This window comes from Microcaecilia unicolor, chromosome 1 (genome assembly GCF_901765095.1).
Source record: "Microcaecilia unicolor chromosome 1, aMicUni1.1, whole genome shotgun sequence".
Taxonomy (NCBI): Eukaryota; Metazoa; Chordata; class Amphibia; order Gymnophiona; family Siphonopidae; genus Microcaecilia; species Microcaecilia unicolor.
Genome location: NC_044031.1, coordinates 724,430,687 through 724,447,745, shown reverse-complemented (window position 1 = coordinate 724,447,745; position 17,059 = coordinate 724,430,687). Strand labels below are relative to the sequence as shown.

Genomic DNA, 17,059 nt, shown 5'->3' with positions numbered 1-17,059 from the left:
GTCCCCCTCAAATGCCAGGACACCAATCGGGCACCCTAGGGGGCACTGCAGTGGACTTCAGAAATTGTTCACAGGTGCATAGCTCCCTTACCTTGTGTTCTGAGCCCCCCAACCCCCCCCCCCCCCCCAACCTCCACTCTCCACAACTGTACACAACTACCATAGCCCTAAGGGGTGAAGGGGGGCACCTACATGTGGGTACAGTGGGTTTCTGGTGGGTTTTGAAGGGCTCATATTTACCACCACAAGTGTAACAGGTAGGGGGGGGGATGGGCCCGGGTCCGCCTGCCTGAAGTGCACTGCACCCACTAAAACTGCTCCAGGGACCTGCATACTGCTGTCAGGGAGCTGGGTATGCCATTTGACGCTGGCAAAAAATGTTTTTAAATTTTGTTTTTAGGGTGGGAGGGGGTTGGTGACCACTGGGGAAGTAAGGGGAGGTCATCCCCGATTCCCTCTGGTGGTCATCTGGTCAGTTCGGGCACCTTTTTGAGGCTTGGTCGCAAGAAAAAATGGACCAAGTAAAGTCGGCCAAGTGCTCGTGAGGGATGACCTTCTTTTTTCCATTATTTACCAAGCACGCCCCAGTCCCGCCTTCTCAACACTGCCGACATGCCCCCGTGAACTTTGGTCATCCTTGTGACGGAAAGCAGTTGAGGGCGCCCAAAATCGGCTTTCGATTATGCTGATTTGAGCGACCCTGAGAGAAGAACGCCCATCTTCCGTTTTGTGTTGGAAAATGGGCGCCCTTCTCTGTCGAAAATAAGCCTGACAGTAAATTGTAATAAACTTGAAACCAACCTAGGGCAAGTCCATCCTTGGTAGATGGTAAGGGCCAATCAGAGCTTTGGAGGATCTAGCACTAATGAAACAGTTTTGCCTTCCAATGTCTTTAAAACAGGCATTAATAAAACCAGTACGGATGAAACCATTGGTATCAATGAGAGGTGTGAATAGTTATTACCCAATTTATAATCTATCCGTGATAGATAAAATAAGAAGCATGTGTAACTGTTCAACTGTAGGATTATCTGAAGAAGTGCAAGGTTTAGACATTGATCAGATGGTTTCATTTAGTGTTCAGCATAGAAACTGTGCTGGTGACATTGTTAGATGAGAGCTATACCAAACAGCATATTTTACTATTCGGCCAAATACGAATCATGAAAATTATTATTTGGTCGAACATGAATAATGGAATTTGAGCTTTAACATAACAAATAATAAAAGAAGCAGCGTAAAATCAGAGATCAAGTGTTTATTTCACTAAGATTTAGCAAAGTAGTGCCCCTGATTATTCATATTTGCATTTAAATCACTATTTGGCTGAATACAAATAATGTGGCCAAATCGAATACAATACGAATATTTGGTACAGCTCTAGATGAGATACGAAGATGGATGGATCGGAGACTATTAGAGGCATATTTTCAAAGCACTTTGGGAGGCTAAGTTCCATAGGTTTCTATGGAACTTTGGGAGGCTAAGTGCTTTGAAAATATGCCTCAATGTAAGGTTTTGGTTCTTTTGGACCTTTCATCCACCTTGGATACTATCAGCCATGATATATTGATATAAAAGACTGAAGGTAGTTGGAGTTACGGATTGAGGTGGTTTGAATCTATTTTATGTAACTGAATATTTACAGTGGTTTACAGAAATCAGACTTCCACTTTAAGTTCACTTACAATGGAGTACCACAAGACGCTTCATTACCGCATATTATTTTCAATCTCTTTTTAGTCCTTTGGCTGTTCAAATTTGAAAATGTGGGAAATATCCAATTTTTTGTCCCCCTAAAGAAGACAATTCAAGAGTCAAAAGATGGGAGATTGGCTGCAAGCCATGGAATCTGAATATTTTTGGAAATGAGATCCTAAGTTTACATGTAGTGCTGGACTCGCAGTTGACATTGGAGGTTCAGTCTGAGGATGTTCAGTCGAGGATACTACAAGACGAGACTGGTATAAATTGATATTGATCCAGCAATTGAGATCATTCTTGTGACCTCAGGATTTTCACCTGATAGTCTGTAAGATAGTTTTGAGTCATCTGGACTACTATAATGCAACATATCACAGACTTTCAAAGAAACCATTGGGCAGGCTTCAGTGTATTCACAATTTTGCATCTAATACAATTATCTACAGTTGCCATTGGGATAAGGTACCTCCTCTCTTATACTAAATACACTGGCTTCCTCTCGATTCTCAAGTTAAGTTTAAGACTCTGTGCCATTAAGGCTATTCTTCATGGTACTGGAACTTGTCATCTGAGAAACTGATTTTGTATTCTTTAGTAAAGATCCTGCATTCTACTTTTCATTGCCTTCTTACCATGCCTATGGAATGAGATGGTTCTCTGATAATGGTAAGAGATTAATGTTTTTCAGAAGCAACCCCTACAATGTGGAATTTCCGTCCAGAATATTTAAAAGATAAGTGAATATTTAGTTGTTCATTATAAATTGAAAACTTGACTGTTTATTTGGATTTATTTACCGCCTTTTTGAAGGAATTCACTCAAGGCAGTGTACAGGTTTATTTATTTTTATTTATTTGTTACATTTGTATCCCACATTTTCCCACCTATTTGCAGGCTCAATGTGGCTTACATAGTACAGTAGAGGTGATTGCCAATACAGCTATGAACAAATACAACGTGGGGTTATGGTAAAGTAATGATCAAGTGTGATTGGGGGTCATACGAAGGAAAAGTTAGGTTATGTCCAGTACGAACTTTTATATTGTTATGTTGCGGGGTTAAGGCATTTAGGTTGTATCGTTAGGGTATGCCTTTTCGAACAGGTTAGTCTTTAGGAGTTTCCAGAAGTTTAGGTGGTCGTATGTTGTTTTCACGGCAATTGGTAGTGCGTTCCATAGTTGCGCGCTTATATAAGAGAAGCTGGATGCATAGGTTGATTTGTATTTGAGTCCTTTGCAGCTTGGGTGGTGGAGGTTTAGGTATGTTCGTGGTAATCTTGTGTTTCTGGTTGGTAGGTCTATGAGGTCTGTCATGTATCCCAGGGCATTGCCATAGATGACTTTATGAACCAGGGTACAGACTTTGAACCCAATAAGTTCCTTGATTGGGAGCCAGTGTAATTTTTTTCGTAGAGGTTTGGTGCTTTCAAATCTTGTTTTTCCGAATATAAGCCTGGCTGCTGTGTTTTGAGCACTTTGGAGTTTCTTTATGATTTGTTCTTTACATCCCGTATAGATTCCACTACAGTAATCTAGATGGCTTAGTACCATGGATTGTACCAAGTTGCAAAATATTTCCTTCAGGAAAAAAGGTTTCACTCGTTTGAGCTTCCACATTAAGTGAAACATTTTCTTTGTTGTAGCTTTCACTTGACTCTCTAGTGTGAGATTTCGGTCAATTGTAACTCTGAGAATTTTCAGGTTGTCTGAGATAGGGAGGGTGTAATCTGGGGTGGTTATGTTGGTGGGTTTGACTGTGTTATATTGGGATGAGAGGATGAGACAGTGTGTTTTTTCTGTGTTAAGTTTTAGTTGAAATGCATTCGCCCGTGAGTTCATGATGTTCAAGCTGAGTTTAAATTCTTTGGTGATTTGTTAGATCATTTTTGTAAGGGATGTACAATGTGACGTCATCAGCGTATATGAAAGGGTTAAGGCTTTGAATGGATAGGGACTTGGCTAGTGGGGTCATCATTAGGTTGAATAGGAGCGGAGATAGTGGCGATCCTTGAGGTACTCCACAGTCTGCTTTCCATGGTGATGATATGGTCGATTTCGATTAACTAGATTAACAAGGTTAACAAGTATTTTAAATAAATTGTCAGGAACAGGTGAAGAGAAAGCTGGGTGAGGTAGTAAAGGTTTGTTATTTCATGATTTTTAAAAAAATATATTTTGAATGATGTTTAGAAATGAATTTATGTTGTAGAATGAAGGTATAGGGAAGAACAGTATCTTCTGGCCCAGGGGCGTATCTGGAATCCGGCGGTAGGGGGGGCCACAGCCAGAGAGGGGGGGCACATTTTTGCCTCCCTCCCCCCCCCCCCCCCGCCTCTCTCCACCCCCTCCCCGCCGTCAACCCTCCCCCGCTGCTTACTTTTGCTGGCGCCGAGGTCCGACCCGCAATCTCCGTTTTTCGTCTTCCTCCGTGGCCATGCTTCCAGGAAGTAACGCTGCAGTGCTGATTCGTTGAATCCAGTTCGGCGTCTGACGTCAGACGTCGAACTGGATTCAACGAATCAGCACTGCAGCGTTACTTCCTGGAAGCATGGCCACGGAGGAAGACGAAAAACGGAGATTGCGGGTCGGACCTCGGCGCCAGCAAAAGTAAGCAGCGGGGGAGGGTTGACGGCGGGGAGGGGGGCCAGGGCGAAATCTGCGGGGGCCCAGGCCCCTGTGGCCCCACGCAGATACGCCCCTGTTCTGGCCTAGTGCTGCTGTTTTCACACATGGGCCATATTAGCTCTGGCACACTACTGGCTTCCAAGAAATGCGAAGCGATGTTAATAATTTAATATACCATCATTTATAGTCTGCTTTTACAATCAAAAGATGTGGAAAGCAGAGTACAATAAATTCATTTCTAGACTTCATTCAAAATAAAATGTAAAAAAACTCATGAAATAACAATAACAAGAACACTGCACTGCATGTTGGAAGTATTTATTCTATGGACTGCTGAAGAAGGCAATAAAGAGCTATTTTATCTGGACTATTTGCTTGTCTGCCTGGTGCTTCTCACTGTATACTGCTATTACCTGCGACTTGTAGGTTTCCTTTTTATTTTCTCTCCTTGGTGCTTTGAGAAACAAAGGAAATGCACAGGACAGGGAGGTTGGAACAAGTACTGTCATAGACAGGATGAGGAACACACATATGGTATTGTACTGAGAAGGGTTCTCAGGGCAGGGAGGTCAGCAGAGTCTGTCTGTTCCCATCTATTTTGACAGACAATTTCACTAGGAAGAGTATAAAAGCTGAAAACCAAAATAAATGGTATAAATTATTTTTATTTGCTTTGTCAGCAATGCAAGGGCAATGAACCTTGCTAACCACTTTTTGAGAAGATTCTGTATAGGGCACCTACATTTATATGCTAGGAAACTGAAAGCTAAGCAGCTATATAATAACAGAAAATATGTATGTACTTTCCATTATAGAACAGCAAATAAGAGCCCGTTTTTCAAAGGCACACTAACGTTTTTAGCGCGCGATAAAAATAAGTATGCGCTAAACACAAGATACGCCCATATATTCCTATGGCCATCTCTAGCATTTAGCACATGCTAAAAACACTAGGGCACCTTTGTAATTGACCCCCTAAGTCTTCATTCCTGCATGACCATTTAGGTATGATCCCACTTACGCTAGCTGAAAGGCTGGTGCAAACGAGGGCACCTAAATGTGTGCGTAAATGCAGATATTGTGCAATCTATGTGCATATTCTGGGCACGCCCCAGCCTGCCCATGCCACTCTCACATCCACGTCCCATTTGAAGATGCACGCCCAAGACGTTACGTGCCCAAGATACAGAATAGCGACTAAGGACAATTGTGCATGCAACTGCAAATTGGTGTCAATTAGCACCAGTAGAATTCTGGACTTGAAGTATTTAGGACAAACAAAAAAGCTCTGAAACATATTTCAAGCAAACAAAAATCAGCTGCTTAATCTGACATAATTAATAAGAATGATGCTGCCATTCCATAGAATTCATAAAAGTATTTATAAAGTCATTTTAATGGCTAAGCTTTCATCAATGCTCATTTACTAATGTTCAAACACATTCAAAAAGATCTGTAAAATAATTAACACAGTATTTTTAAAATGTTCTTTAAATATAGACAATTACCTAAGTTTGAATCGTGCAAGTACCTCTCCAAATTCCAGTTGGATCAGCTCATTGTAACAGGCCATAATATTAGAATTTTCTAAGTATCTCTATAAAAGTAGAAAACGAAAATGAGTCAGATGAGTAGCCACGAGAACATGCGGTTTGCATGGCTTCATAAAAAATAACACACACACAATGCACCTATAGATTGAAATATGTGGAAATATACAAACACACATGTGTATGTAAATGTACATACATATAAATGTACATTTCAATATAAAGAAAATGAGAACTATAATATACTGTTTATAACCATGTGCATTAAAATAATTTTCAGAAGTAAAAATAAATTAAGCAGTAAGTTAATGCAAACAAAAGATTGCTTTCTAAATATCAGTAATATCAAAACAAAGTGGGCTCCATAACTTGCGCTGAACTTCTATATATAATAAATCATGAACCTGAGAACAAAAAAGCACCAAGGGCCTCAAGAGGTAGGCTAGCAATTCTTTATTTAAGGACTCGACATGGGCCTTGTTTCGGCACTCCTGACTGTGTCAGGGATCTGTTGTAAATATACCACTGCTGAAAGAAGGCTAATATAAAAACCACAGTGTCAGCTGACCAGTAAAGCTTCCACAGCGTCGTGGGAGCGCTGCTCACAGGCATCACTACAAAGAGGCGCCAACATTTTTCAACCTACTTAGCAAAAAATATTTGCATTTGAGACTCAACATTGCTAATGTTAACACTAACACATTAAGGGGCCCTTTTCCTACAGTGTGTTAAGCACTTAACACACAATCATGTCTGGAAACAGGCTTGTGGGCAACTACATTAAGGGGTTTATTGCTTCTTACTGTGTGTTAAAGTGCATGTTACTTAATTTTTCTGTCATGGTTGAGACATTGGTGGAGTGGACGTGGAAGTGTTAGTCAGCTAGTGCAATACACTTACTGTGTGCTAACTGGCTAACACAATTAATACAGGAGAACTTAGTACCTCCTAAATAGGAGGCAGAGCAGGTCTTGTGTATTAATCCAAATGTTAATGCACGACCTCAAATTAAAGCAAAGTCTATGGCAGCGCAATCTTCCTCCATCTGCCCTGCCAACATGCCTCAGCCCTGCTCTAGGAATGAGAAAGAAATTTGGTCTTAGAATTTTTGGTTTCTATGCTGAAAATGTGAACCATGTTGTGATCAGTGTTAAACTGTGATGGCAGCTTTCTAGCAAGAATGGCAACTATCCTCTAGAGATTGGACTACAGACCACTGAAGAACGTTTAGATGGTAATGACTCAGGTTACTACTTACCTAATTTCTATTTGAACCAATAACCTAAAAGAAAAAAATCTGTTGATTCTTATCTGAGTCATCCTCTTCCCTATCGCAACTGATATTTTAAATTTATACAGAATTATATGACTCTTTCTACTGGGGCAATGTCTCCAAATGTGTTAGTTTTAGGTATTCGAAAAACAAATTTTTGCTAGTAGATATATAAAGAAGATAACAATCCTTAAAGAATGTCCACAAGGAGAAGGATTCTCAGATCTACTTACTCAACAAAGCTTAAACAAACAGGGTTATTTCAATTTCATTCATAGGTCCTTAAAAAATAAAACAAACCAAAAAAAAGACTCTTCACATTAATAATCCATTTTCTACTCTGTATAAATATATATTCAAACATCCATATTATTTCTTTAGTAATCCATATTCAAATACTCATATAATTATTCCTTTAATAAAATGCAAGAAAGTATCAGGCGGAGGAAGTGACGTCAGCTGAGGAGATGGCTGCTTGATCAGCGAGCTCCAAGAACTTTAGAGCGAAATTGAGACGTCCCCAGTACCAAATCGCGAAAAAATAACCCCCACCACAAGGAAAACACATCTGAAATATGGCAGCAAAGAAGAAGCTGGCGAAATTCAAGTTTACGTCGGAATCTGCGAGCGCAGGCAAAGGCGCGGGTCTCCGGTCACGAGGAGCCAAGATGGCGGCCGAGGAGAGTGAATCGGACCCGGACCCCGAAGAGCAGATTGATAGCGAGGCAGAGATCAGCAAAAGAGATTTCGCTAGATGGTTTCAAGAGCTGAAGAACGAGATGGTGACAACTCGACGCAGCATTCAAACAGCAGTAGCAGAGCTCCGCAAGGAAGTCAAGGAGATCGGAAACAGAATGGCGGAAAATGAAGAAAAAACGGAGGCAGTAGCGCTGGAAGTGAAGGAGATCCGGGGTTCCCTCAAATCTGAGCAGCAAGCAAGGGCAGACATGGAATCATTGATAGAAGACCTAGAAAACCGTACCAGAAGGTGCAACTTGAGATTTCGAGGCATACCCGAGGAGGAACAATATAAAGACTCAAAGAAGGTGGTGCAGGAAATCTGTGCCTTTTTGCTGAACCAGGACTCAAGTGAAGAAAGACTGGAGATGGAACCTGTAGAAATAGAAAGAGCGCACAGAAGTCTAGGATCACCGAAGAATGGACTGCCCCGAGACATTGTGGCATGCTTTCTCAGGTTCCCGGTCAAAGAAAGAGTATGGAGAAAAGCGAGGGAACTAGGAGACATCACGTGGAAAACAGTTAAGCTCCGGGTGTACCAGGACTTGGCCTGGAAAACTCTACAGCGCAGAAGAGAATTTCGGGAGATTACCAACCATTTACAAAAATCTGGATTACGCTACCGCTGGCTGTTTCCGTTTGGATTACAAGTAACAGTGGGAAATATCACTCGCCACCTTCAGTCTCCACAGGGAGCGTGGAAAACACTGAAAGAGATGGGATGCACAGATGTTCCGAGAGGGGAGGAACCCACACAACATTCTCAGCGCAGATCCGAGAGAAAGGAACAGACGGGCTGGAAGATGGTTGAGGGAAAGAAAAATCGTCTTTCCACACAGGCTGAGAGGGAAGCAATGGAGAAGGCAGATGGCACGTGAATATGAAATAGACTGAATGTGGACATTGAGTGAGTTTTCCGCTATAGAGAGCGGATGAATACAATTTAAGATGTTGTGGGGTTAAATATAGATATTGAGATGGGGGGAAATGTCTATAGAAGTTGCACACAAGAAGGGGAAGGGGATGTATGGAGGGATGTTTGATCGGGTAGCCATGCTCTAAGGAGGGGGTGCTTCCTAGAGGGAAATACTGGCACACACTGGAGGTTGCCAGCGGATAGGGGGGATTGGGAGGGGGGGAGGAACAGGGGGGGATAAGAGTGAGAAGGGGGGGTGGGAGGTTACGTATTGGGTCCTGGAATGTTAATGGATTAAATAATCCGGGTAAAAGAAGTATAATCTTTAGAGAACTGCGTAGATTGAAATGTGATATCATAATGCTACAGGAAACACATATCAGGAAGAGCGATGAACATAGGCGCCCCGTATAAGAGGCTTGGGGAGGCTAAGCCTCCCCAGCCAGCCAATCATGGACTTCCCTTGGCTACTAGGTGGTCGGGGCGCAGGGGGAGCGGTTGCTCCCCCAAACAGATCTTGGTGACCGGTCTCTGCCTCCTCCCCCCTCCCGCGCGAGTGTTGCACCCCCCCCCCCCTGCTCTCACTCATCCGCTGGTCACTCCGGCCTGACGCGTTCTCCCTCCGACGTCGGCGATTCACATAGCCAGCCTTAATCTGCCTGCGTCGGAGCCTTTCCCTCAGACGCGTCCCACCTCTGCGTAAGACAGGAAGTTGCATTACAGGAGGCGGGACGCGTCTGAGGGAAAGGCTCCGACGCAGGCAGATTAAGGCTGGCTATGTGAATCGCCGACATCGGAGGGAGAACACGTCAGGCCGGAGTGACCAGCGGATGGGTGACAGCGGACGGAAGAGACAGGACCTGGGGGGGGGGGGGAGAAAGCAGTATAGACAACAGCAAAAAGGTGAGTCTTCAAGGCAGATTTAAAGGAGCAGTAGGAGGGTTCTGACTGAAGGCAAGGGAACAGAGTATTCCATAGCTTAGGGTTAACGTAGCTATAGACAGAGGCCTGAGTAGATTCTAGTAGGATAAGAGAAGGAGGAGGAAGTTGTAGAAGTCCAGTATTGGTAGAGTGGAGTAAGTGAGTGAGTGTGTGTGTGTGTGGGGGGGGGGGGGGGGGGGTATAGGGTATAATGAAACGGGAGAGGTAATCTGGGGCCATGGGGAGATGGGATTTAAAAAACAGAACTAGAAGTTTGAATTGAATCCATGCTGACAAAGGCAGTGTTCTTGACAGAGTAGAAGAGTAATGTGATCAAAAGGCTTGGCGTAGTGGAGAAGGCAGACTGCTGTGGACTGTACTAGCTGAAATATTTTAAGGAATAAAGTGGGAGCCTGGCGTACAATGAATTACAGTAGTCAAGTTGAATGATCACTAGAGACGACAGTAAAAAAAAAACAGATTGCAGAAGAAGGAAAATAAAAGAGCGGAGGGGTACAGAGAGAGATGAGTGGAAAGATGGGGAGAGAAAGAGGGGACATGGGCAGGAGAGAGAGAGAAGCTGCTGGGGAGAAACTGGGGGAGACCCTAGCAGTCAGACTGAGAAATGCTGGATGAAAGGAGGGAGAAAGAGGAAAAATGCTGGAAGGAGGGGGCAGAATGAGGAAAGACGCTGGTAGGGAGGGAAAGAGGAAAGACACTGGAAGGATGGGTTGAGAGAGGACATGCTGAATGGAAAAGGGTAGAGAGAGAGAACTGTCTAGAAGGAAGGGGAGATAGAGGGAGACAATGGACGGAAGGATTGGGAGAGGGTAATGGGTGGAAGGATGGAGAGAGAAAGAGGGATGACACTGGATGGAATGGTAGGAGAGAAAGAAGGAAGGTGCTGGACATGGCTGAAGGGGAGGGAAGTATATGCACATGGAGGGGAGTGAAGAGAAATGCTGGATATGGATGGAGGGGAAACTGCTGAATTTAAGAGCTGGATCGGGACACTGAAGGATAGGGACAGGGCTACAGATGGTAGATAGGACGCGTAAGGACACAGGAGGATGATGGACTCGGTGAGAGAAAAAATATCAAATGGAAAGAAGACACTGCATGAAACAGAAGACACTGGGACCAAAGCAAATAGAAAAACTAAATGATCAGACAACAAAGGTAGAAAAAAGTATTTTATTCAGAATTTATTAACTGGAATATGTCAGCTTTTGGAAATGTGCATCTGTGATATTTTGCATGTAAGTTTCAATTTTTCTAGTATTGCTGCATGCAGAGTCTGACTTCTTGCGGTAACTTTCCAGTTCAGTATTTTGCCTTCATATCTGTTGTGCCATGTGTTTTTCATGTGTGATCAAGGTGCAGTATTCTGCTAGCATGTAGTATTTTCAGCCCTTTTTGGGGGTTTTTTGTTTGTTTGTTTGTTTCACTAGGTTCTGTACTGGTGTTTTAGAGCCCGGTGTAATTACAGTGCTGCCTTTCCACATAAGGTTATAGCTCGTCCTGTCCTTGGAATTAGTGCTGTTATGGTTTGGTGAGGTTCTGAGTGTGTTTTTGCACAAGTTTGTTATAGTGTTTTGCAGTTGAGCAATTGTGGTTAGTATATGCTTTGAGCAACCACTTTATTCTTTGACGTATGATACATATCTAATATCTACATTTAATAAAAGGTATTAATTGTGACTTTTATTTTTGCTTATTTTTTTTTCTGTGTCATCAGACAATTATGGATATAAGCTCCGCCCCTGGCCCCACCCCCTTTAGCCTCCCCAAACAGTTAGGCCACCGACCGCCTATGGCGATGAACCACTAATTATGAATAAAGGATTGGGGGAGGGATTTGCACTGGCCGACTCTAGGGGAAATAAGACAGGAGGGCTTGTGATTTATGTGAAAGAGCATCTGCAGTTTGTAAAAGAGTCTGTGTACAATGACAAGGAAGGTCGCTGCCTTGCCGTGAAGGGGAAGGTAAATAATCGAGAAATTACCCTAATAAACCTGTATGCACCAAACAAGGGACAGGGGAGGTATTTTGAAGCCATTAGGGCAGGATTGCTTTCCTTTGTGGGGGGAATAGTAATGATGGGAGGGGATTTCAACCACCCAGCAGGAATCCTTGATCATTCGGACGGGCGGGAAGGGGGAGGAAGATATAATGGTCATCAATTTCTCAGGCTGATGCGGGAGTTAGATCTTGTAGACATATGGCGCCTGAAGCATCCGGGACAGCGACAATACACACATTACGCACATGTGCAGGGGACATATGCTAGAATTGACGCCATCTGGGGCAGCTGGAGGGCTTGGGGGGACACAATGGATGCAGAGATCGAGAGCATCCATGCCTCTGACCATGCAGCCATTTGGGTTACCCTAGAAGGGTGGGGCAAGCAAGCAACAGGAAGAACCTGGAGGTTAAATGAATCCCTGTTAGACGGAGAGACAGATTGTCAGGAAATCAAAAGAACCATAAAGGAATAAATTCGGCTTTCGCTGGACGGGCGAAAGTTTTCGCTACTTGGGCATACACATATCACGAGATCTTACTAACCTATACCAACTGAATTATACGCCACTTATTTCGGCCATCCGGAGAGACTTAATAAAATGGAAGGAGGGCTGGCTCTCGTGGTGGGGCCGCATAGCGGCGGTTAAGATGAATATACTTCCCAGGCTGTTATTTTTATTCCAAACGCTACCCATCGCGGTACCTAAAGGAGAATTGCAGAGAATACAGGCCGAATTAGGGGGAGGACATCCGGCTAGACTGTCAAGGAAAATAATGTGGAGAGCGGTAGAACTAGGAGGGAGGGGAATCCCTAACATTACTTGGTATTATTGGGCAGCACAATTGAGACAAATTGGAGTATGGAGCAGAGTAGATCTCTCACAGGTTACACGGTTGGAACAGATATTTGTACAAGCAGGAAGACTGGATGCACTACTTTGGGGTTTTTTCCCAGAATCATCCTATAAAACATTGACTCTAAACCCTTTCATTTCACATCTGTTTACACTGTGGGGTAGACTCAAACAGAGATTAAGGGGAGTGCAAAGTAGATCCTCTTATGCTTGGCTTACCCAAGAGCCGGGCTTTCCGGGGGGACAAGAGAATAAAATAATGATCTCATGGTTTGACAGAGGTTTAATTAGATTCCGGGAGTTCACGTCAGAGGGTACCCTTAAAACCTTTGAAGAGCTTAGAAGGGAATACGATCTCCCTGAGACTGATCACTATGCTTACCTCCAAGTCAAAAATTACATGATGACAGCAAAATGGCATAAGGGAAATTGGGTGGAGAATGAACAATTCGAAAACTTGTGGGGGACCATAAGTGTGGGAGGGAAAGGGATTTCTAAATTGTATGAACATATTAGCGGTACTGACTTCGAAAAGCTACCATATATGAAAGCTTGGGAACAAGATCTCAAACAGGAATTTAGCTGGAAAGAGTGGAAGAAGATATGTGTGGAGATAAAAAAGGCATCCATATGTGTGCTGGTCAAGGAGAATGCATATAAAATTATGAGTCGCTGGTACTATACACCAGATAGGATAAAAATGATGTACCCCACCGCCTCAGATATATGTTGGAGGTGTGAAAAGGAGAAAGGGACATATTTTCATATATGGTGGGAATGCTTGATAATTCAGGATTTCTGGGAGATGGTTACGGGACTCATCACACAAGCGATAGGAGTACAGTTCCCCTGTGAGCCTAAATGTTGTCTATTGGGATACGGGAATACGGGAGGGAAGGTATGGCAAACTAGAATAAAGCGTATGAGCTTGGCAGCAGCTCAAACAACAATAGCATTGAAATGGAAGCAAAGAACAGGCCCAACGAAACAAGATTGGGCAGATAAATTATATCTCCTGATGGGAATGGAGAAATTGACAGATAAACGTAAGGGAAAATATAAGTCTGGTGCAGAAGAGTGGTCACAACTGGAAGGGATATTGAAAAAGGAAGAAGGAGAACGAGAAATAAGGACTTAGGATGGAAACGGAGAAGGAGACCGGGGTGGGTAAGGTGGGGGGGGGGGGCAATAGGGGGGGGGGAAGGATAAAAGGGGAGGGGGAAAATGGCTGTTAACAAAGCTTGAATGTTACTGTTTTCTTTTCCTTTATTTTTGTATTCTGAAGAAGAATTGTTCTGTATGACTTTGTAATTTTTGAAGCATTAATAAAAAATTTTACAAATTAAAAAAAAAAAAGAAAGTATCAGGCATAGAACCCGACTCCTAAGCTGCGTATATAGAGTATTTATTTATGTCACTTTATTAATTTCCTCTATTCACAGACTCAAAGTGACACACAAACACATTATAACAAATACAGAAACCTCAACAAGAAAATGCCTTACAAGGCCACTTACAAGCATCATACATTCCTAGAGCCAAAAGAGGAAAGAGCTTCAGAGAAATAGATTATACATATATAGACTACCATCATAGGCTTCCAGCCATATTATTGATCATGTTCTGCTCATAACACCCAAAAAAATCATCCATCACACATTGGGATTTCCAGTTCCAAAATATGTGAGAACATCCAAAAGGATCAGCCATTTTACAAAATGAAATGCCCAAATTATGAACACCAAAAATCCAGAGACAAGGACATCTGTCTGGCAGCAATTGTACAGAAATGGTCACACAGACGTCCTTGCAGAGCAGAGGAGCAGCCTTGTGGTCAGTGCAGTGGATTGTTAACCAGGGTACTGGGGTTCATATCCCCTTACTACTCTTACATTAAAGATCGAACCCTCCCAGAACAGGGAAATACCTAATGTACACCATCTCAATAGCCTTCAGGTAGCTCCACATGTATAATCTAATTCTATGAGGTCTATTCTTTCATTAACCCCAAGAATGTACAGTTTCAGCCTATTCTTATAAATGATCTCCTGAGCATGGAGTTTTCTTGTTCGTACATTCAGTTTTTCAAAATATTTAAGAGGCCATTCTACAGTTCCAAAGCTGCATCAGTTTGGGGACTGCAAGCTAATTGATAGCGTTCATCTTATTCTGTGATGTTAAAGCACTTTTCAATATCAATTTTAATCTCCTGTAATTTTCTTTACAGATATTTTCTCTCAATAATTTAAGATGGATTGTTGCTCCTTCCTCAGCCCTAGATATTTAAATTCACATTGCTGTTCAAGTTCCTTCATGTCACAGTCATCAGTTAGAGAGATGTTTTCAGTTTTGCTCAATTTTCCTCCAAGGCAGGTTGCCTTAATATACATTTCTAGGCCAAAAGCAACCCTGACACCATCAAAAGGGCTTTTTACTAAGCAGAGTTGATCTGCTAGGTGTTGATAACTGGGACCATAGATCTTCAAGCATTTATGGACAGTAAATGTGACATTACCTCTGGATATTTACTAACTTTATGATTAGGAGGAAACCCATGGCCCAAAGAATTAATAAGAGTACTCACAAGATTAAGTGCTATGCAAAACCAGAGTGGCAACAGAGATTCTCCCTAAAACATTCCTCATTGGACCTTGATGTTAGAAATCACAAAACTATCTTCACACTTCAGATGGAGTGTGGTTTGCCACATTTTCACAGTAAACTTGATGTACTCAATCAATCCAGTTTATTTTGTACATTTCAAGGCAATTGATAATCCAGGATTATGGGATACTATCAAAAGCTCACATTATCAATCCATGCCATACTGAGGTTTCTGCTTTTCTCAGCACTGAGTATGATGGCTGTATCCAGCGTCAACTGGTATTTGGTTCCATGTATTCCTCTCTTATTGCTCCTTTGCTTTATTGTCATGTCATCACTGGAATATTCAGCAGCTATTGAAGAGCTTATAAATCATAGGTAGACAAGTTATTAGTCTGTAATTCTTGGGAACATAGATCTCCCTTTGGAAGGAAAAGTGTTTTCCCTTTTTTTTAGCCATTGTGGTATTAAGTCTGGCTTGATCACTTGATGTTTTCATTTTGCCAGGTCTTGGTTGGAGGGATGCTAACTGTTCGAGCCAAAAGTTCAGCACTCCATCTGGGCCAGGGCTCTTCCAATTTGGGGATCTATCAGACCATTCCATAACTCTGATGATTGCCTTTTCCAAACTCTTTTGTATACTGGGTAGCCATTATGCTTCTCAGTTGTAGTCTACAGGGTCCTTGTATAAATATCTCCTAAACCTGCTCTTCGTTTTTGTTGATGGTACTTTTGCCATATGGATGCTCTCTCTCATTTCCATGTCTGTTTTGGGTTTTCTGTGGTTTATTTTGATCTCTCTCCTTTTCTATATTCTTCATATCTTTAGAAGTTGTGTGTGGTGGTGGGTTGGGGGGGTCTGCTGTTACTTTCAATTTATTATTGGAGTTTATACATTTAAGATCTCTTCTGTTAATACAGCACTTGATGCTTTGGATTTCTCATTATCTTAGATAATCCTTTGATATACTTGCCTATCACGGATATTTCTGAATGCAATAGGTCTAATTTTCTTTCAATGCATTTTTTCATGATCTGGTGTTCTTTTCGGTAGAATGCTGCTCCGTATTGGATTTAATTTGACTCCATAATAGCAATACATGTTTGCTTCCTATGGATTATGTCTTGGTTATTCAACTTAAGCAATTGTTCTTTCCTGTACACCTCTGCATATCTATCAATCTCCTTGCAGACACGATGCTCTACTGTCAATGCACCAATCTCCTGATCCTTCTCCTGACCCTCCTCTTCTCTCTATTCCCTAGCCTGCTTTATCTCCATTCACATCTTCCTGGGCAGCAGGACCGCCAAGAGACATAGAGGGGTATAATCGAACGAAAACGTCTATCTCCATGGGCGTTTATCTCCGAGAACGGGTCCGTGAAGGGGCAGACCGAACCGTATTTTCGAAAAAAAAAAAAAATAGACGTCCATGTTTTATTCGACAATTTGTGAGCTGGGCGTTTTTGTTTTTCAGCGATAATGGAAAATGAAAGCGCCCAGCTCAAAAACGAATACATCCAAGGCATTTGTTCATGGGAGGGGCCAGGATTCGTAGTGCACTGGTCCCCCTCACATGCCAGGACACCAACCGGGCACCCTAGGGGGCACTTGTACAAAAACAAAAAAAAAGGTAAAAAAGCTCACAGGTGCATAGCACCCTTCTCTTGTGTGTTGAGCCCCCCCAAATCCCCCTCAAAACCCACTGCCCACAAGTCTACACCATTACTATAGCCCTAAGGGGTGAAGGGGGGCACCTACATGTGGGTACAGTGGGTTTGGGGGGTTGGACGACTAATAAGCATTAAGCAGCACAATTGTAACAGGTAGGGGGGGATGGGCCTGGGTC

At 42.6% G+C, this 17,059-nt stretch overlaps 1 protein-coding gene across 1 annotated transcript in view; it reads right to left on the bottom strand.

Moving 5' to 3' along the window:
- Positions 1–17,059, bottom strand: part of PDE8A (phosphodiesterase 8A) — a 487,954-nt gene that overhangs the window by 129,564 nt on the left and 341,331 nt on the right. Inside the window, 1 exon segment of the mRNA XM_030189604.1 lies at positions 5,837–5,925. Within this exon segment, the coding sequence (XP_030045464.1) occupies positions 5,837–5,925 (89 nt within the window).